This window comes from Gobius niger, assembly GCF_951799975.1.
Source record: "Gobius niger genome assembly, chromosome: 8".
In the NCBI taxonomy this organism is placed as follows: domain Eukaryota; kingdom Metazoa; phylum Chordata; class Actinopteri; order Gobiiformes; family Gobiidae; genus Gobius; species Gobius niger.
The window spans coordinates 19,872,660-19,894,353 of record NC_136859.1 but is presented as its reverse complement, the minus strand read 5'-3'; the positions used below and the strand labels follow the sequence as shown (position 1 = coordinate 19,894,353).

The 21,694-nt window shown below is 39.3% G+C and overlaps 3 protein-coding genes across 4 annotated transcripts; 1 reads left to right on the top strand and 2 right to left on the bottom strand.

Moving 5' to 3' along the window:
• Window positions 1-937: 937 nt before the first annotated feature.
• elovl4a (ELOVL fatty acid elongase 4a) lies at window positions 938-6,366 on the bottom strand. Of its 2 annotated transcripts, XM_079562135.1 has the most exons (8): window positions 6,258-6,366; window positions 5,358-5,439; window positions 4,645-4,832; window positions 4,472-4,552; window positions 3,746-3,917; window positions 2,534-2,661; window positions 2,123-2,451; window positions 938-2,045 (listed from the first exon to the last, which is right to left on the bottom strand). In XM_079562135.1, exons 2-7 carry the CDS (start codon window positions 5,422-5,424, stop codon window positions 2,131-2,133), a joined length of 957 nt encoding a protein of 318 aa, XP_079418261.1. In that variant the 5' UTR covers window positions 5,425-5,439; window positions 6,258-6,366; the 3' UTR covers window positions 938-2,045; window positions 2,123-2,130. The 2 variants fall into 2 exon arrangements, with proteins under 2 accessions (XP_079418261.1, XP_079418260.1); XM_079562134.1 differs by having other exon boundaries at window positions 938-2,451.
• A 784-nt stretch (window positions 6,367-7,150) lies between these two features.
• Window positions 7,151-10,159, top strand: prelid3a (PRELI domain containing 3A). The gene is made up of 7 exons (XM_079561455.1): window positions 7,151-7,493; window positions 7,612-7,780; window positions 9,203-9,292; window positions 9,370-9,440; window positions 9,528-9,630; window positions 9,803-9,879; window positions 10,031-10,159. Exons 1-6 carry the CDS (start codon window positions 7,462-7,464, stop codon window positions 9,872-9,874), a joined length of 537 nt encoding a protein of 178 aa, XP_079417581.1. The 5' UTR covers window positions 7,151-7,461; the 3' UTR covers window positions 9,875-9,879; window positions 10,031-10,159.
• A 968-nt stretch (window positions 10,160-11,127) lies between these two features.
• Window positions 11,128-16,713, bottom strand: fbxo32 (F-box protein 32). The gene is made up of 9 exons (XM_079561456.1): window positions 16,469-16,713; window positions 15,812-15,933; window positions 15,481-15,530; window positions 15,266-15,358; window positions 13,384-13,477; window positions 12,720-12,904; window positions 12,460-12,642; window positions 12,142-12,285; window positions 11,128-12,067 (listed from the first exon to the last, which is right to left on the bottom strand). Exons 1-9 carry the CDS (start codon window positions 16,579-16,581, stop codon window positions 11,978-11,980), a joined length of 1,074 nt encoding a protein of 357 aa, XP_079417582.1. The 5' UTR covers window positions 16,582-16,713; the 3' UTR covers window positions 11,128-11,977.
• Between the last annotated feature and the right edge of the window lie 4,981 nt (window positions 16,714-21,694).

Here is a 21,694-nt window from a genome sequence, read left to right as displayed (position 1 = left end):
GTCCATAATCTCCAAAATTACAGGATTTCACATGGGATTAGGATTATATTAATAACTGATAATGGTGAATAGTAAAGTATTCACATGCAAAGAAATGTTGATTCATACAGCGTAACCCAAGTCATGGTGAAACAGAGAAGTGCAGCTCATATTTAGCCATGGTAATGTTGATTCAGCATCATCTGGATTGTTTTGTGTCATCATTTGGTGCTCTTTGGTTAGTGCTTTAAGTGACAATAACGCCATCTAGTGTAAGAAATCAACTTTGTAGGTGCAGCAACAATTAAAATACATCTTCTGTTAGTACAACAGCATTTGTACCATCAAATGTCATTAAAAAAACAAGGACGTTAACCACTGCTACCTCTAGGAAATATCTACATACTACATAAATATGAATGCTTTCCATTACAGTACTAGAAGAGACTATGGTGGCCTCCCAAAGTCTAACTCTCTAACATAGTCAAAAAACCAAGCTGAACAAAATTCAGTTTCTTCAATTCTTTTAGGCACATAAATGTAACTATGTAAAAATGACCAGTGATCCAGAATTTGCAGGAGGCAGCGCAGCCAGCAGTCTAATGGTCAGGGCTGATTCACATAATATGACGCCAGAGAGGTACGGTCAAGTCCTGGCTAAAAAATAGCTGGATGTCTCCCTTTTCTTAAACCTTATTGACCCTGAAGTGTCTTGTTGAAGAGCCAAACAAAATGTTTTCGAAGAGAATAATTGAAAGGAGGCAATAAGTGGCATTTCCGCCCCAACATTTGTAATAGATATTAGATTACAAACATGGATTGTCTTTGAGATCACCTTAGCCTCAGCAGAAACCTGTGGGAACATTGATATTAAAGGAGATATTAAAGGAAGACATCCATCCTTTTACTTGGAAGATTTAAATTGTTGCAGAGTAACTTTTCCACAACTAAAAAGAAATGTATTTACAGGCATTCAGTTTTATTAATTAAATCAAAGATTAAAGATATCTTACTGAAAAAAGACAGAAGCATTGTAAGTAATTAAAGGCCCAAACTCATGGCAACATGGGGACATTCCCAAACGCACAGTATACAAAATAGCACATTTATGTACAAACCCAAATTTAACAGACAAAGAGCAGTGTAGGCTGTATGAACATATATTTACACTATGGTAATAAATACAATCACTTAAAAATTACAAGAAACATAAATCTAACATATGGCATGAAGCTGCATTTGCTCATATTGAGTCACAACAAGCAAGGGTTTAACAATGGATTTCTGGGAATTTAATGATCAACATGTTAAATTAATCATGATATTTGTACAGTTCATCCTTTGATAAACTCACATTTCATAAACTCACATTCAAGCCAGCTCAGGATAATGAAAATAAACAAAACTGATAAGATATTAGTCTCTTATTTGTTCTGCGTACAGTATTTTACCAGCATTTAAGACAGTGACACCAGCATAGAAAAGACACACTATTGACAAGTCTACTGTAGTTGAACGAATGAGGGATTACAATGACTTCATGACAAACACATTTGACAAACATACAAGGGCTATATAGAAAACCTGCTTCAACTTTCTGCTTAGAAAATGTCTCAGATACATCGGATCTGAAAAGGACGTTCCATCTACGCAAGTATTCTTCTCCATCTTATAACGTTCAGCTTCTCTAGTAGAATATCTTAAAAACATTGTAAACTTTATTTAAGCATGAATGACATCTTGTTAGATGGCTAGAATATAGCTGTACACTTTATCAGTTATATATCAGTAAACAAATGGAGGGGGAAAAAAATCAAACTAAACTATTTGTGCGGTTTATGTATTCCTATCTCAATACAGCATCGTAGGTAAGTAACAACTGTACTTTACAGGTTTTAAAGCAGGTCTGATATCACCTCTCCTTGCACTTGTGACTTGCTGACTTGAATGTACATTTTCTTGGCACCGGAAATCACACTATAAATGATTGCAGTATTGACCAACCTTGCAGTGTGAACTTATCTCATAACTCATTCTTCTTCTTTTTATCAAATCATGATCACGGCCTGAAAACATAACCGTTAGGCGTCAAATCAACGGAGATAGTCCTCATAATTTTGTTTTTCAACCTACAAAACCCAACCTGTCTCCCTAATCACGCTTAGCCCTTCCTTTCCTCTTTCTTCTCCCTGAGTTCTCCTGAACCTTCTCCTCCTTGTTGCCTGATGCGGTGGCTCCGTTTGAGGCCTTGCTGAGTCCATTGAGAGTCCCATTGGAGAGGGCCTTGCTGGATTTGGAGGAGACTGCGTCACGTTTTGGTTGCTGCCGGCGGTAGGTCTGGTAGTAGAAGTTACCAAACAGGATGATAAAAGTGATGGCGTAGCAAATCAAGGAGTAGTGCATCCAGTGAGGGAAGTCGCAGTTGACATACAGGGACAGGGCGGTGTGACCGATTGTTACGTGAAATTGGATCTGTAGCGAGAAAAGCAAAGCGGTGTAAATCATAACGTGTGGTAAATGTTTTAATATGCTAAACGTTAAAAGCAATTTTTACCATTTGAATGATGGTCAAGTACTTCTTCCACCAGAGATACTTCTGGATCTTAGGTCCACAAGAGGCCAGTCCATAGTACAAATACATAAGAACATGGATAGCGGCATTCATGTGTGCACCAAAAAATGCTGAAAATGCAAGCGTGTGACAATTAGGAAAATGTAGCAAAATTACGACTCATTAAAAGAAAATGCTCTGTTACTATATTTTTTACAACACAAATAAGACAGGCCTTGGCCATATCCATCTTTTATGTTGTCCTTTTATATATATGCATATAGCGCTTTTCTACCTACATTAGCAGAGGCGGGGAGTAGCTACTCAGTTACATTTACTCAAGTACATGTCTCTGAGTAACCTTTTGAATAAATTGTACTTCTTCGAGTAGTTTTATCATATGATGCTTTTTACTTCTACTTATCTAAGAATCTGTACTCTTACTTGAGTAAAAATAATTGGTACTTTTTCCATTGTAAGTAAATATTTAAGCGGCAAATGCTTAATTTTGAAATATAAAATAGATGTAGATCATCTTGTGCACCTTGTTCTTTAGAATTGTTTTGTTTTTCTGTATTTTCATGCCATTTTCTGGAATTTTCTTTGTAAATATTATGATTTCCACTGAATTTTTTTTGTTTCACACAATTTATGGCCTTCAGACTTTTTCACTCAAACAGTTACTCAGTACTCGAGTAACATTATCTCCAAGTACTTTTTTACTTGAGTAAATATTTACTTATTATAATTATAATTATAATAATTTACTTATTTCAAAGTAACGTAACTCTTACTTGGGTAAATATTTTGGCTAGTCTACCCACCTCAGTACATGACTCAAGGACCTTCATTGAAGATGTCTCTGTACGTTCGGCACTCAAAGCAGCATCAAGGAACCCCTCCCCCAGTCACACTCTCATTCATACACCAGTGTCAGACACTGGAGGCAAAGTGGGTGAATTGTCATGCCCAAGGACACACCATTCGAACCGCCAACCCTCCAGTCACAAGACAACTTGCTCTACTCTCTGCGCCCCTTTGCCCCAAAGTGGCCAAAAGTGCCCTGGAGTGTCAGACTCGGGCATAAAGCATTCAGATCTACCCAATGAGCACGAGAGCCTAATGTAGGTGGAAAAGCGCTTTTTAAGTTGAGACCATTTACCATTTAATATAACTGGGCACTAACCAAATCCCACCGTAAAATAAAATACTCACACTGTCCGCCTGCCACCCATTTGATGCCAATCCACCACAGAGTAAACATAGAGCAGTGGTGGTACACATGCAGGAAGGTCACCTGGTTGAACTTTTTTCTGAGAATAAAAAACACTGTGTCTAGGTACTCGACGCCTTTAGAGACAAAGTACCACCACAGAGCTGCTGCCACCTGTTTTAACGGTGTTGGACATGGGGGAGAAATAAGAAAAATGTATTAGACGACTGCAGAGCTTATCCGTGTGATGTCATAACATTGCAAAAGAAAATTGAGTGGCTATATTTGCAATGTTATTCTTGTGCTATTCTTTGATTTGTCCCTCAATTTGACGTTCCATCTTATGTTCTTGTTTGATTTGTCCTTTCATTTGGAATTTCACTTCTATTTAGATTTAAATAGAAGTAGAATCTGTATAACATCTATAATATTTTACCTCTATTACCTCTTTATTTTGTGTTGTGTCTTTTAACAGTGAAATCTGATAGCTCTACATGTAAGGTTAGTTAACATTAGCATACGTCATGGAGCAGTGGGAAGGAATGAAACGGTACACCCTCCACCCTCTGTTTTCTGATAACAGGGCAAGGATCCAAAGAATGTGCAAGAGAGCATGATTCTAAAACCACTATGAAATATACTTTCTTTCTGTCAACAATGAAATTACCATTACTACCAAATGCTAAAATGTAGTCATATATTGAACAAATGCACAGAAGAAAACCCACCCTGACTTCATTGGGGTCCTCCGAGTAATTGACTGACTGACAGATGTAACTGTAGCCTGCTGACCGTGCTGCCATGAACAACTAGAAATGAAAACAGGCATAAAAAAACCATGTTGAATGTTAGATCGTTCATGTTTAATACTAATTAAGTGATCGCAGTGTGTCGAAATTACCTCTTTAAATATGAAAAAGTTGAGAAAGACCATGCTGAAATTGTAGACAATGAGGGTTTTGCGAAGCTGGAAAGGCTCTCTGTTCTTCATGTATTTGGGCCCAAGCCACAGGAACAGCAGGTAGGAGGTGCTGATGGCCAGTGTGGGCAGGGGGTTGTCCATCAAAGGCCATTTCTCCACGCGCTTGTCTGTGGAGCAGATGTTCATGTGAGTCAGAGAAATCGTTCTTTTACAGCCGGTCAAATGACCAACTGAACCGATTTTTTTATAGGATGAGTTGCAGTGAGTGATGAATTACTTTCTCATCAGAAAGATACGTGCAGTTGGTTGCCATATCCAAAAAGACATACAATGCTTGCTGTTAGAGGACAACATTAAATCACTATTTATCATACTGGGTCAAGCTGTAAAGTCGTACTGTCTCTGTCATAGCCTTGACTGTGGTGCTCAAGCGCCCACTCTCAGCCACTGAACGACTTGCTTGCGTATCAGCATGGCGCTCGAGAGGGTATTTATCCCTTTTCTGTGGAAGCATAGACAGACTTGAATGGTAGGACTAGCGCAATGTCTTGAGGTCTTGTCTCCAGGTCCTGTACTGATGCTAAATAAATTTCTCCTGTATGAGACATCCAGACTGCTGCCTATTCTTCATCAATCCTCTCGAACACCATTGTTAATTCTCTAACACTTACCTGCAACACTGTAACACTTACCTGCAATGGTCAGTGTCCATTTGTAGAACTCTATAGTGTCATTGATCAGATGTGTTACAATCTCCATGTTTGTGGCAAACACCTGGAAAGAAATATAGTATGTACATTAAAATACGCTTCAATATGAGTGTATAACATTATCAACATTATCCTTTGACCTTTAAAAACTGTTGATGAGGCCCGACCGGAAACAGGTCAGGTCAACAGAAGGCGCGTGTGAGTATAGGCGTCTGCGGCCCCACGAGGCCTGATGGACGGGCTTAAGGCTTCATTGCGCACAAAGGCAGGGAGACCCGGCCGCCAGAGCGCATGTGTCAGCAGATTTCAGACTGTAGCACGATCACCAGTCAGTAGATATTACACTGTTGGGATTTTCTGGTGGCCCACTTGAATAAAATGGGTTATCCCATACGGAAAGCACGGTTTACGCATGAACGGCTAGGCAACGGTGTGTTACTTAATGATCCTAAAACATGCCCCCCTCCTCCCTCCCTTCTCTGGTCCAGCCTGGAGGAGATCAAGCGCTGCTGCAGCATCTGCCATGGTCCCACAAGAACTCCTCTCTTTAACAACATCAACACATCGCCCACAACGACATGTCTATATTCTGAAGATCATCGTTTTCATTTTTTTGCGACCAAAAAAGAAAGAAAGAAAAAGAGCATTTCGGTAGCCTATAAACATTATGGCCCGTGTTTCTGCGGTACTCTCAAGGCCTTCAACACCTCCTTCAACAAATTAACACTTGCCCTTTAATGGGAAATGATTGCATTAGTATGCGCAAAACAATATAAATACGCCATAACCACATCGTGCGACATCAAATAAGAAATCCTCTGATGCATTGGTGAAAGTGAAATGTTTCCTTTTCAATGCCTGAGGATGCGTGCGTAGACTTACCTTATCGCTGTTGAGAGAAATCCGTGTAAGATGGCATTCAGTGAAAGGTGTGCGAATCTGAACTATCTAGCCTTAAAACGCACAAAGCACACTATCTATATAAATTGACGGCTTAGCTTGCGGCGCGTATGAGTAGAGGAACCCGTGAATAAACGGTGATGGGCGAGTTCCTCTTTAGGGGAGCATCGCCTTCACTGCGCGTCTGCTCCAGCCTGCGCGCTCGGATCCGCCTCCGAAGCGCCGACAAGCGAACACAGCGCAGCTCTGTCTTTCCCATTTGGCCTTTCAAAGTAAAAGTTTAAACCGACGTCTCCAGCGCACAGTGGGGAGATAAATTGCTGCTGTCCATTAATTCCGAAGTTGCTCGAATCCATTTTTGCCTACTACTGACACCGTAGCATTTGTTTTATTGTTGTCATCATCTGCTACTGTCCGTTTGAATGGATTCCTCCTAATCCTCTGAAATCAGGTTTATGCTACAATCTGTTTGGCATACACTTTATTTGGCCTAATCTTATTAATTTCCCCATGTTGGCTATATTATTGAACATTAATCCTACATTGCATTCTGCACATTTCCTGCTTCCCTCTGTCTGCCTTGCAACTTTACGCGGTGCCGCTTCTTGGATGAGAGGAAGATGCTACGCGCATGCGCAATGGCAGATGCGAGCGGCGCAGATGGCAGTTTTGTTAATAACCGAATGACTGAGTAAAACCTTCAGAATAAGCCTTCAATTGCTTATTTCATTTTTAATTTAAGATGAGTGCAATCTATGCAATCAAACAAGCAAAGCTTTACTGTTCAGATATTGGTCTATGGTCTTGTATGATACAATTTCGGTTACCATGGCGACTTTATTGTGAAACATTGCACGGATATGTCTGCAGTGCTTTGTTCACACTTGTCCATGTTGGCTTCGTTGGTGCACCGGCTTCTTTTCTTTCTAAAATGTCCGTGATCTTCCTTTGAATTTGCATCACCTCACTGACAGAGCCACTGCAGGACCGGACCTATGTAGGCCAGTTAGTATGGACAATGAAACAGCGATGCGCTTTCTCTGGCCGTAAGTTGCTGGTCGTGATGTGCTACAAGAGACCATAGGGGTGCAATAAATGGATGTAGCTAGTTTAGGTTGAAGGAGTCGGAGATTTTGCGTGAGAACGTCGTTTAAGAAGACAGCTCCGACCGACAAATGTTTCAATTATGAAGATTTGGAGCACGGAACATAATTTCAGGTCCGTCCCTCACTATGGAAGGTTTGAGATTTTACTAAGAGATGGCCTGGTTCCTCTCACACAAACAGACACTTAATAAATTCTACCAATCAGATGATGCGTTTCTTTCCTTACGCAGTTACCCTTGGGAAGCTGTGGTCAAAGCGGCAATGAGGAAGTACCCCAACCCCATGAACCCGAATGTGACTGGAGTGGACGTGCTGGACCGCGGTTTGGACTGCAGGGGGCGCCTTCACAGCCATAGACTCCTCAGCACTGAGTGGGGACTGCCCAGTATAGTGCGCGCGGTGAGTGATCTCCTTAAGGGCCAACCTCTCAAGCCCCCCACTTGAACAGAGCACAAATCTCCAGTTCGGCTTTACCCAAATCTAAAAGCTTCTCGACTGGAGCTTACAGTCTCAAGACCAATGTAACACCTCATTTGAAAGCTAAGGCCTTCTTTGCCGCTTTTTTGTTGTGTTTTCATCCTTGTTTTCATCTCATTTTCGTCTCGTTTGTGTCACTTTTTCGTCTCGTTTTTGCCACAATTTTGTCGCTACTTAACACTTTTCACGAAGCTTCAAAAAGCCAAACTGGAGATAAGGGGCTTGGTTCAGGTGGGGGTTAAGAGGTTAAAAGCCCTTTCACAGTTGTTGGTGGCCGACTGCCGGGGTACCTTAGCGTAGCACGTTGTGACCCCCAAAAATCTGGAATTGAACAATTTGAAAGGTAAAGACATTTTTGCAATATATCATTTTAAAAATGTATTTCACAAAGATATATTGGGTGTAAATGGCAAAATATGTTATTAAAAATTCATTAGTTTTAACTTAACTTTTTTTTTTTAAATAACCCCCCTCCTCAGTGGCTCCTCACGACCGGAGCCCCTGTCCTACTGTATTTCTGTGCTTGTTCTTTCACTCTTTATATTTGATAGACCTATTTAGGATCTATGGGTAACACTTTATTATACAGTACCTTGATACATTGTACCTAACTAAATTTAGTACAATGTAATGTGCTCTGTAACAATGTGTAATAACTTGTACATATGGGTTGAATACACAATGGAATAATATGTAGTAGTGGTTTGTAGGTACATAATGTAAGAAGACAAAACCTTAACCCTAACCATAAGCCCTAACCCTAAGGGTGTCGTACTCTATTACATTATATACCTACAAAGTACTAATACAAGTTATTCCATTGTGTATCTAGCCCATAGGTACAAGTTATTACAGTTTGTTACAGAGCATATTACATTGTACTAAATTTAGTTAGGTACAATGTATCAAGGTACTGTAAAATAAAGTGTTACCTAATTGAATCTGATTACATGAACCTTTTCTGATTAACGGGGCGTTACTGTCCTACCGTAACAAGTGAGTTCCATTAGGACAACACTTTTTCTTCCTCATATTAATATATTTTAAAAATAAATAAATATTGTCTTTTACTAATATGAACATAGCCAAGATAGAGGTTATACTTAAACCTCGACTTAAAATCAATAGATTTTCACTCCATTACCATTTGACACAAAACGAAAAAATAGGACAGAACAAAACAAAAAGCTGACTCCTCTAAACTCCAAACCAGGTGCTGTTACTGCCACGACAATTAAAAAGCCCACAATTATTATTGAGATTATTGAGATTATTGAGATTATTGAGATTATTGAGATTATTGAAATGAAGTTCCCTGTATCATTTGTCTTATTTGATATGTAGATCCTTGGCACCAATCACACCCAGACATATGTTAAAGAACATTCCATAGTTGATCCAGAGGAGAAAAAGATGGAGCTTTGTTCAACAAATGTAAGTGGACATCCTCGAGCACTCTGCCATTGCTTCACCAAACTCTCCAGTTTAACATTTGCCATTTTGTTGCCCAGATTACTCTTACCAACCTCATCTCAGTTGATGAAAGACTAGTCTACCAGCCACACCCTGAAAACCCAGATGTGTAAGTACTGATCATTTAAGCATGCACTGATGTGTAAGAACTGAATAATAATCTAATGTTGAGATTGCATTGACCCTCTCTTCTCAGTACTGTCCTGACTCAAGAGGCCATCATCACAGTGAAGGGAGTCAGCTTAAGTAGTTATTTGGAGAGTATGATGGCCCGAAGAATGACAGCCAACGCAAGAAAGGTAATGCACATTTCTATGTGTCATCGTTCTTGTGCTTATTTTACATTAAATCTATTTCCCACAGTTCATTCTCTGAAGCACATTTTTTACATAATCTTTGCATGTCTTGACACTTTTTGATTGCTGCTCTTCTCCTTCTCTGTAAACCTTGTGTTTCTCTGTATATTTGTAGGGTTGGGATGCTATTGAGTGGATTATTCAAAACTCTGAAAGAGAAAATGTACCTCTATGTGACTTTCATTAACTCTGGTAACTTTTCCTTTCTGCCTCTCTCTCTTAACATGATTATTTCTCAACCTTAAATGTACTGGATACTCCTTATTGTTACCTTCAGCATATTGGTGTATATGTGTTGCCTTCAGCATAATAACTATACATATTTTTTATTGTTTGTGAACAGGGGAAACTACCTGACCTGACTAGACTTCATAGGATGTCGGAAAGATGTAGTTTGTGCACTTGTTGGCCAAAGTTCAGAGAAACATTTTATTTAATGGTTGTAACATATATTGAACATAACAATTTACTGAAAATGCGTAATTTCACATTTCCTGCTATATGCACAACATAGAAAGTTACTGTAAAATATGCAAACAAACTTCCTTAACCTCTACTTTGAAAAATGCCTCGATTTGTCAGACACTGGAGTGGAGTTCAGATGACTACGTTGCACCTGGTGGTTATTTTTTGTTTTGAGAGGCACAAGCTGTAGATGATATGTTTGCATGGTAGAACATAGGGATATGATGTAGTTTGGAAGCGCACTATTTTAGTAAATTGCAGCTGCTTTCGATGGAAATGCAAGTCATTTTGTATCAGGCAGAAAATATGATGGGAATGTATTAGCATTGCCTTCTTCTGTTATTAAAACAGCACATTCGCATCTGGCACAGTGCAAGTCTTACATCAGTGGACTAAAACCAGCAACAGCAAATGCGCGGTTTTATTTTATAGCATAATAATTTAAAACATGGCCTTAAAATGCTGCCTGTGAGATTTTGTTTTGACTGTGACTCATGCCTATCATCATGCTCCAACTACTTACTACATAAAACCTACCTGTACTGTATGTCCAATGACTACATGCAAGATGCACTAAGACAACCATTTGTACTCTTGTTTTTGTTAAGTTAATGAAATATATTTAAATAAATCTTGTATATGGAAAAAATACCAGTGAATTAATTTATAATGAGTAGCAGCAAATGGCATTAGCTATTGTAGATCACGTTGTACAAATAACTTCTTTCTTTGCCGAACATTTTTTGAAAATACAATATTGCACCATTTCTCATCTTTTCTAAAAACACTACAGTTCATTATTGGTCCACTAGGTGGAGTATTTGGCTTTGTATGATGCCATTGACTTTACTACATATAACGGCACAAAACCTGACTAAAACTAATTAGAGTGCCATGAAATTAAGTTAAAGTGTGATATATATTCTTTATCTGTTTATTGAATACAACATAAACAGTAAAATGTATTGTGGAATTTTCTTTTCTCCGAGTCTGGGTCAAAAAAGTCAACATTGATTTTCATCATTTTAAACACAAAGTGCCAGCGGAGCAACTTGGCAGAATCCCAATAAAAAGGTAAACACAAGTAACTGGGTAAAACTGAACATGCAAGATGTTAAACACAAACTTTGGTATTAAATCCCAGTATGTACCGTTCTTAACTGTAAATCTGGCATGCACAGGGTAATGCAAACAGCATTAGGATCTGCATACGTCACAAACAAAAAGTAATTTTCACCGACTTAAAGTGTCATGACAAGGCACACAACAGGACTACGGGCTACAGTCTGCACTCACAATCTATTACAAAGATAAACAGACAGGTCATAGAAAAAAATATAAAAGTGAAAAAGATAATTACAAAAAATACTGCAGTATTAACATAATAGCTTTACAAACTTCTCACATTCACTGTCTCACTTTAAACGTCTCTACCATAACGTCCCAGAGCCAACAAGAATAACACTGTGCATAGCATCAAATATGTCACCTCATTTTACCTGATCAGGACCGAAACAAATCCACATAATATTTTCTTTGGTGTGAAGAATCCAAAACCTTGTTCATCCCCATATTAGGGGATGAAGTTGGTACATGTAAAACTGAATTACATCAAAGTGAATTGGATGTACCTTTAAACAATTGTACACTCATGTTTCCCATAGTCAACCTAAATCCAAAGTTTCAAAAGAAACTAAATTGCAATTTTTGTCCCACTTCACAACAACTTCACTTTGTCAAAATATACAAACTCGATAACACTGCGTAACAAAAAGTGTACAGGTATGTACATTATGTACAACAACACACATCAGTATTTGTGGCATCAGAAGTTGAAAAAGTTGATAAAGTCCTGTGGGAAGAGTGACACAGTGCAGCCCTCTGGGTTATTGGCTGTGCAGGGGTGGTTTGTGTCCTGAAACATTGAAATAGCCCATGTTTATGATTAAATACACTTAAAATTGTAGGAAATGTTTTCAAATATCTTACCTTCCAGAAAAGGATGTGGCAGTGTGTGCAGAGGTGCAAGGTATCACAGTACTGCTCTCTGCGCGGATAGCAGCGGCTCAGCTTGAAGTACATCTTCTTCCATTCCAAATGACCTTTGTCTGAGAGGATCAGACGCTTACGAATCTGAAAAACAAGATGGTTTTATTTCTATTTATAAGTTCAGATAAATGTCATTAAAAACAACTGAAGTAGTAATACCCTCGTGTATTCAGTGATAATATCAATATTATATCTGAGCTAAGAAAAATCTTAGACCATGACTCATTTGAACCGTAAGCATATGAATTTGCTGCATACCTGTCTGTCTGTGAAGTGGTACTGGCAGAGTTTCTTCCAGAGCAGCCGGTCCTCAGTGAGCTCTCCCAGCTCTGGACACACCTGTCCCAAACAGACTAGGTCCCTGCCATCTGATAGACTGTCCATGATTCTGAGCTGTAGGCTGTCAGGCAGGTCAGTGAGGGTCATACCACCGGATGACGGCTGGAGGCAGAGAGTCAGCGCTAAGATGGTTTTCTGTTTAGATACTTTTTGTTTTGCTTTATAGAGATGATGCTTACTCTGTTGATTTGGATGTTGTCCAGCTGTTGCTGCCACTGCAGAATGTTTTCCATGCGGTGCACCCAGATGTTGATGTTACCCACCAGGACAGACTTCCCTGTGCCCTGCACCAGACTGCACAGGGAGAGGTACAGGGTCTGCAGCAGCTCTTTAATGGGACGCACATTCTGCTGGTCATCTAGCACTGAAAAAAGAAATCAGATCTTTAATAGACAAAATTACCCATTGTAATCATGGCCTGCAGTAAGCACAGGCCTTTAGTTAAATATTTATGTTGATAAACTCAGTATTAAACCAAATGTTTGGGAGGGATGACTTTCTTGTCAACTGACTCATAATATTTGCCACTACAGGTTTCATAGCTGCACCTCAACACCTAAAACTTTGTTTAACTGAGGGAACATTTAGTTTACACTTTGGCTTGAGCAGTGGTCTGGTGACTGTCAGGCTTTTTCTTCAATCTACCACTGAAGCATAAAAGTATGTTCTTTTGAAGTCATGAAGGACAAAAACACTGTGGCATTTGTTAGACATTTCACAAAAGAAACTGGCGCTTGTGCAGTTGGATGCACCAAGGTGTTGCCAGAAATATAAAACCCAGTGACACATGACAAAGAAACCGAGAGGCCACTACTTGAGACTTTGAAGAGGTGCAGAGCTCACCTTTCTGCACCACTCTCTCCAAAATATTCATGTAGTTTTTCTGAGCAACTCCACTGAGCGAGGGGAGCTGGGACTTGGCGATAAGCTCCAGAAGCTGGAGGGGAGACAGAAAAGAAAGACACATAAATTTCAGCTGTCTGTTGTAAAGACACTCTGTTCCTCATTACTTTATGTTGATTGTGTGCTGCATTCCACTGAAGCCACTGTAGTCCTAACATTAAGAGTCGAGTTTTGCCTAGCTCTTCCTTCAGACCAAGAATGGCTCATGTTATGAGGTTTTAGAGAAGCTACTAGAAAACTGCCTGCTCCATCAGCCGTCACCTTCTCAACCACACTTTCCCTCATTAGACTCTTCAGCCTGTTAAGAAGCGCAGATAATTACGTGTACCACTCATAAAGTGATGATGCCACTGGACTGCAGATAACCAGCAGAATAGATTGTGTGGCATGTCTGGTTGGTTGCAGTTGCTTTGACATCATGGAGAAACTCATGTTCCACCTTGCTTAACTCCTGGTATTTGACCTGTGTCACAACACTGTAACTGAATAACAATGATTGGATAAACTGTTTATCGTGTAAAGGCAAAACAGAAACCACATAGGTAAAGTATGTCTGCTATCTTCTATATATAATATTACTTTTGGCCATTTAAAGAATCACTCTCTCCTAAATCTTCATATTTTCCAATCGGGATCTAAGACCTAATCCCGTGGCCTCCTTCTTTAAGCACCTCATCGTGTGTTCCTCTCTTCGTAGAGCAGCTAGGCAGAACAATCTGCATTTCCGTATCTACTTTTAGCCCCTGCCGTGGCTAAACTGCACTTCAGGGTTTAGCGCGTGGTTCATTCTTTCCTACATTCACCTACACTCACCTCTGACCTAAAACCACAGTGTTTGCAATTCATAGCATCAATTAATATTCATGTTCTACAGTACTTTGGTAAATAAGTTAGGTAAAGAAAAAGATCAAATTGATGGCTACATAATCAGTGAAATCGAGTACAGTCCAATGAGACCTTAAATGCCATGACACAAACCAGTGAGGAGTAATGGTCAAGGACACGGAGTCCAGACTGTCCACTAGGGTTACACTGGCCTTTTGTTCAGGAGACTTTGTACAATAAACTGCACTTGTAAGTGAGCCATATGTAAAAGGTTTCCAGAAAAGAGAGCAGATTGTTAAAGTTGCTCATACTAGATAAACAAATCACTCTGGTTGAATAGAAATAAAAGTAAAACAAATTAAAAAGTATCATTTACCACTTTATCTTACAGTGCACTATGTCAACACTAAACCCAGATCATTTGTTGAGAGGCTGATATACTGTCCTTTGAAGAGGTACAGTCATTGTTTAGGGCCTGACTTGACAACCACAGGGTCCTGTTTCATAAGCCTCTGTCTTTCTCGTTGCACCTCGGTGCACAGCTGCTATAACCCCTCCGCCCGCTGTACCCCCTACCTCACCCCCTCTGGCGCAGGACAACCCGACCACATGAAGACTCACATGGGAGCACATGTGGAGGAGTCACCCAACACAGAGCCTTTGATGTTACAGGTTTGAACATTCTGACAAGAGGCACAATGGCAGAGTTATATTGTTTTATCAATCATTTCAGTTAATTGTTGTTGTTTTTGTTGTTGTTTTTTTGTACATATTTTAGGTTAATAAAGTAAACAAAAAAAACTTAGGGGAAGGAAACCATTTGAGAGACTGAGATCATAGTGAAACACACACACTCACTGGTGCAGTATCAGGACAAATGAGACATCCTCGGCTGCATAGCGTTGATAAGCTTCAATCACACGCCCCGCATGTTTTTGGCAAAAAACAAACATCTGTATCTAAATAGATGAGTAAAAAGTGGAAGATGAAGACTTACTCTCACGATATAATTAAATCTCCGGGTGTCTTTGATAGCGCTGCAGAAATCCAGGCGGTTGAAGGCTTCACCCAGTGTGCAATATCCGTGGCGCTGGAAAATGTGGTATTAGATTGCCATCGTCAATGAAGAATAGTTATCTCAGTGTTTACACTTGCATTAATGAAATAAAAAGATGATTTAAAGCTAAAGGATTGCTTTGTTTTTTCTCTTACCTCTTTGGTGCTTCCCTTATGGACGTAAATCCACTTCTCCATGTGGAAATCTGTAGAAAACACATTGATGCATGTTAGCACTAATGTCTTCATGTTATACTGCCTATAGGTAAAGCCCAAGAATACAAGACAGTACACTGAATTTTGCTGATACACTTTCTTCATTGCCAATAATACAAATTTGATTAAGAAGTTGCATAACATAGAAAGAATGAGCTTATGAGCTTTATTACAGAATAATCATTGGGGGTGTGATTATTAAGTTTGAAAGATGTCTATGGGCATCATTATATAATAGCACAGACAGCGTGGCCTTCTGAGTGTGACTCACAGGGGACTTTGGTGTTGTTGTTCATCAGATCCTTTTTCCTCTTCTTGGCGGAGACATCATAGTTTAGAGAGATGAGCAGGTTCTCCTTGTTGAAACACTCCTCCTCCTGTGCTTTGCAGAAGCTGGAAAAAAAACATAATTCACCTCACTAGAAGGTCTTTGGCTACAAGGACTAGAAGGGTCTCACTTCAAGGAAACTCGCCTTATCTCTCCTATGTCTGAACAACACAATGAACATAACCTTGTTTTCACTTTTATTTCCAAGTCGAACGCTTTCATGTCGTAACATTAAAAAAAATACATTAGTAAGTCATGGGTTTCCTGTTGTGTTTTTGGGCAACTCAAAGGAAGGCTTTCCGTGCAACTGCGACTTAACTTAATCCACTCTCTAGTTGTGTGTGCGTATTAATAGCTCACTCACTGATTAGCCTGGATAAGAAAAACATCAACAAACAATACAGAGGCAGTGCCATGAAACGCCTGTAATTGGAAACCATCCCTGAATTCACGATCACTTTTTAACAATAACTTAAAACAGGAACTGTGATCAACTAAAGCGACGTACTTGTAACATCCGATTTGTGTCATGTGTGTTAATGTAATAATAATCTACTGTCGAGTTTTAGTCTCAGTTCATGAATGTAACGCGCCACCAACCTCTGCACAGAAACATTGTTGTTTTTATCGTCTGAAGTGGTCTTTTTCCATCCCTCTTCGGTTTTCACCCAGCTCTGGCCCGGTGACCTCCAGTCCTGTCCGAGAAAAGGCATCCTCACTTTGTAGGGTTAAACAAAAAGTCCTCAAAACTTTAAAGGTATTTTTCTAAAAAAGTCCGGCGATGTAGAGAAGTAGTTTTATTGGGCGTATCTCTTGTCTTTGTACTGTTGTGTTGTCATTGCGCAGCTGCTTATATCCCCAGAAACTGAACCCGGAAATACGTAGACTCCGCCCACTTTGGAAACTTCGCTGCAGCACGTGTCTTTGTTTATGAAGCCCGAGCATTGCAAAACCACTTGGACAGGCGAGTAGAGGGAACATAACGTCAGAAAACATCGGGCTATATTCTAAGCACACTGTGAAAGTCCTCTCTGATAGTTGTTGTTCACATATGTCGTTTAAAAAGGGCTTTCTATGCGTGTTTGGAATTTAAGACTTATTACGCAATAGCCCACGGTGCAGCGAAGGAGGAGGGGTTTCATTATACACACATGTACAGTATACATACGTTCTCTCGGAGCATGTGAGGGGATAGAAACCACAAGTTATTTGAGCTTCTCTGCCAGAAAAAAACACAGGCAACAATATTGTAAGGTGGGTGGGTTTATCAAACCGAAATGCTAACCCTTTATAGCCTACAGTTTGAAGCATTGTTGCACTGAGGGATCTGGGGAAAAGTAGACATGCTAGCTGTGAATTCTCTTAATCCTTAGTCGCTCAGATTATAAATAGTTGTCCTTTGGATTCCCCACACATATTCTGTTGCATTGTGTGCTCTTGTTTCTGTTCTGTAGTTTCAGCTCACTACAGACACTCACACATCATCGTCAAAACAATGTGACATTGTATACATTGAACTCTTTCAAGTTGCCTAATTAGTTCTCGGTCGAAATGCTTTGTATTCTAATGTACCTCAAACAAAACTGACGAATTCATGCAATTGCAAACCTGTTAAGATCTCATTGTTTACACTGTGCTATTAATGTGTGACTGAGTGTTTGCAGGCCACTGGGTCACCTCTTATCAGCTTAAGAACACAAGCTTGTCAAATGAGGAAATCACATTCAAGTCACATTGCTTGTGTATTGATCTGCCCTATGCACAAAGTATGTGAAGAGGAAGTAACTTGTGCAATCGATCAGGGGGAGCAGTCATGGCTTCTTGGTAAAATGGTACTATGTTGCTTCAGGTGTCAATGTTCAAGCTGTCTGTCTCGTGGGTCACGTGCCTCAGAATTTATGACACATACAAACTTCAAAACATGCCGGCCATAGTGAACACTGCACATGGCTGCTACTTTTCTAAGAAAGTCAGCATAAGTGAGAGAGAGTGTGATCAATGTGTACTTAAGTTAAAGGGATTCTATAACTAGAGCAGAATACCAAATTACATGCGCTGTTAATACAAAAATAAATGATGGCAAGTTGAAACTGATTCATACTCTGGCTAAGACAACAACATATTGTTTTCATGGAGAACCTTTAGATAAAGTGTTCAGGCAAAAGTAGTTACAGATTAAGTTGCTTACAATAAATTACAGAAACTTTTTGATAAATTACTTTCACACTGAGTTTCACGTGGTTGTGCTGCTGAGATGTTTAGTGCTGCGTGGTCTGGCTTACTGATAAAGTGTTGATGGTTTTCAGACTCTTCTCGGCATGTTGCATCCAGCTTTGAATGCAACCCAGCTTTTGGGTCTGTTGATTAGTTTATGCTCCCCCGGTTTCACAGTGTTTCTTCAGAAATAATAGGTTATTGTCAGCAGGAGTGTTTTAGAGAAACTGCTGTGAAGAAAAAGGGAATTGGAAAGGTTTGTATATTTTTGGGCATAGATATTATTAATATTTCTTCTTTTTGCTTCCCTTTATAATGCACTTGAAGCATCTAACAAAAGGATCAGAATACATTTGAGAGTTACATGAACCTACTGTGACATGACAGTGATGAGTGTTACTTTTTTATCTTCTATTTTGACAGTAGAGTACTTATATGCAAATGTATTTTTTTTCCTAATGAAGCTGATCAATTTAAGTCTGAGCTCAACCTTTTCTCTGAAGATGTATCCCACTCATAGCATTTGTGGTGACAGTATCTCAAATGGTTGAGCGGGTCGTCTTGATAGGGGCTCGAATCCCAGCTACTACAGGTACAGACTATCATTGCGTCCTTGGGCAAGACACTTCACCTCAGTTGCCTGTGTGAATATGGTGTGTAAATGAGGACTGCTGAGTGTGGAGTGAATAAATGACAGTGTAATATTTTCTTTGAGTGTCCAAAAAAATGTGCCATAGAAAAAAGCTATGCCCAGTAACTAACAACAATAGGGACAGACGACTTCTTAGACTTAATCTCATCATTTTTCTCCTTCTTTATCTGAGACTGTAGCTGGCCCAACCATTCCACTTACATTATTTGCTCCTCAATGTGTTATTTCATATATCTGAGCAGTGTTTTCTCTCGTCCATTGTAGCAGTTGGAAATAGTGACGTAGAATGAATCTAGCACCCTTCCTGCTATTTTGAGATCTACAATTGCAAAAGCTGTTGTAACAGGTGCATCGGTCAGGTCTGTGTTTTGATGCGTCACCAAAATGTATGCAAAAGGTCACAATCTCTATTTATATGATGCAGTACATCTACAATGTAATGTTTTGTTGACGTCAGAATGGAGCGGAAATAGGTTTAGTTCACTGTAAATGTATATCTTGGCAGCATCAAATGAAGAGCTCCTTGTTATATTTCCCAAAGTGTGAATATAAAGTAAAAGTAGACATGAACGCATACCTCCTTGGATAATTAGGATCATGTTAACACTAGGAAAGTCCCAACAAGTGCTGGGTCAGTCGGTTAGGTATCTGAGGAAGAATGTCTGACTCACTGCTTTGAGGTAAATTTAGTAAAAAGGGTGTTTTCTGTAACTTAACCTGCCCAAACTTATCCATGGCATATACTGATAGATAGAGCATCCATGGAATCTCAAACATAATAGTATAGTAGTCTCTAATAGTCTCTTTTCACCACATCCACCATGTTTTGTTGTGATGTTGTGATTTGCAAAGACAGCTGCTTGGTGTGTCCTACAAAAGCATAAACACATATGTACAAACACACACCTGTTGCTGCTCCTCCGCTACGATTTCATCACTCGCTGACATTCTCAGTCTCTAGCTCTCTCTTCACGACTCTCTCTCCCTCTCGATGTGACTCGAACATCTGCCAGCTTGCACGGCAACGGACCTCGCCTCACGTGGTGCACCATTTGCCTTCTTGTTTGTATCTCAAAATAACACCACCTATAGTTTTTCACTACTCCCTCTCTCTCTCTCTCTCCTCTATGCCATTCACCATGACCCAGTGAGTTCTGAATTCAAAGAAAGACACTGCTTGGGATTCCATGTGGTCACATTATGTTTACAAAACGGACACCTGTTTCTGAGAGTCATTGATCAAGGCTGTTTTGTAAATATGTGAATATTCATTCTCATTCATGTCACTTCACATTTGCATGATGTGCACTAATGATCAAATCCAAAAGTGTCATCCCTATGTCCAGTTTTTCCTTTTTAAATGACTTTTGTCCCTCTTCTGACGAAATGTCTATTGTAACGTATAGACACCATAGCAATGCATGACAGTTGATGGAAAATGTAGAGCATTTGTGGTTACTTAGGCTTCTTCAAGGTTACAAAAAATCCTGTTCAACTAATGAATTATTTATGAATTGAAGATTAATGATATAGGTATTAATTAGTTGAAGATTAATTGCAAATTCCTTTTTTTTTAATCTAATGAGCCTATACTTTTGCTATACTGTACTTATTTATCTTTGTCTTTTTTCCTACTTGAAGCTGTACTGGCTGTTGCAACAATCTAATTAAGGTCTTCTTATATCATATAATCACACAATATTGTTTATTATTATTATTTTTTCATATAATTATTTGTTTAAACAATTGTGTGAGCTAAAGCTTACAGCCCATACCCTTTCCACTAGCTTCAAAAAGTCAGATAACATCCATGTTTATTAAAGGAACAGGCCACCATTTTTACTGAGATATGTTCTTACCTGAGCTTAGACGAGTTGTTGCGTACCTGTCTAGTCATTGTGTGTGCCCTCAGTCACGCAAAACGACCAAAGATGTTGTTAGCATTTGGCCTCTCCCAGTGTATTCCTATAGCTCCAAACGGGGGTGAAGTTGGAAGCTACCACGCTCCTCCACGGGCACGCACACAGACCAGACAGGTACGTATCAACTCGTCCAAGCTCAGGTAAGAACATATCTCAGTATGGAAGAACGGTGAACTATTCCTTTAAAGATAATGTTTTGGTTTGGTTTATTTCGAGTGAGTTTGCTTGTTTGTTTATTTGTATGCATAAAATTCACCTATTCAGCACTTACGATGCTTATATGTTTCTTCACCCTAGGATCCTGTCTGGACATGTTGTTGGCTCCAGCGTAGACAGATGAAGAGATGCGTGTGCTCGAATTGCACTTGGTGTCGACTGACCAAGCAAAGCAGACTCAAAGTCACGTGTGAGTTTATTGTGTACATATTTAAATTGTTAAAATCTCACTCTGAATTGTACAAAACATCATCACAGTACAAAAACATTTCAAATAATTAAAAGTCCATGTGCAAAGTTATTTCATGTAAAAAAAAGTTCACATTTTGCATTGGAATTTTGGATAATAAGCTTCTGACCTAATTTCAAGTTGTCCAAACAGCTGTGAAGATCTTTGAACTTCACCAAAACAACGCTCGGGCCCAGGATTTGAAAGCGACAAGTGAAATCTAAGGGTTTACACTGCATTAAAAATAGCACCTACTGCTATTGTGAAGTCAGACAGGGTAAGAAGGGGCTTTCGAATGGTTTGGGGACAACAAAAACACACAGAAAAGTTAATAAGCATACTTCAGAAAAAAATGAGGTTAACAAAGAGGTATATATTGAAACAACATTAAAAAGTCACTATTTTGTTAGTAATTTGTATATACAGTATTTTACCTTGGATGCCCTTTGTAATCACAGTTACAACACTGTTAAAAATATACAAATTGAAGGCAGAATAGAAAAGATTTTTTTTTTATGAACATGACTTCTGTGTCCCTAGATATGAAGTTAATATATGAAAATCCAATATTAATATGATGCAAATTGTCCAGT

Excerpts from the sequence above, each read along its gene's own strand:
- prelid3a (XM_079561455.1), top strand. The coding sequence starts at position 7,462 with ATGAAGATTTGGAGCACGGAACATAATTTCAG. Across the intron at positions 9,441-9,527 it reads CACCCTGAAAACCCAGATGT|TACTGTCCTGACTCAAGAGG; the intron begins GTAAGTACTGAT and ends CTCTCTTCTCAG. Across the intron at positions 9,631-9,802 it reads TGACAGCCAACGCAAGAAAG|GGTTGGGATGCTATTGAGTG; the intron begins GTAATGCACATT and ends GTATATTTGTAG.
- elovl4a (XM_079562134.1), bottom strand. The coding sequence starts at position 5,424 with ATGGAGATTGTAACACATCTGATCAATGACACTATAGAGTTCTACAAA. Across the intron at positions 3,918-4,471 it reads AGGACCCCAATGAAGTCAGG|GTGGCAGCAGCTCTGTGGTG; the intron begins GTGGGTTTTCTT and ends CCGTTAAAACAG. Across the intron at positions 2,452-2,533 it reads ACTTGACCATCATTCAAATG|ATCCAATTTCACGTAACAAT; the intron begins GTAAAAATTGCT and ends TTCTCGCTACAG.
- fbxo32 (XM_079561456.1), bottom strand. The coding sequence starts at position 16,581 with ATGCCTTTTCTCGGACAGGACTGGAGGTCACCGGGCCAGAGCTGGGTG. Across the intron at positions 15,531-15,811 it reads CAACAACACCAAAGTCCCCT|ATTTCCACATGGAGAAGTGG; the intron begins GTGAGTCACACT and ends TGTTTTCTACAG. Across the intron at positions 12,905-13,383 it reads GGAGAGAGTGGTGCAGAAAG|TGCTAGATGACCAGCAGAAT; the intron begins GTGAGCTCTGCA and ends TTCTTTTTTCAG.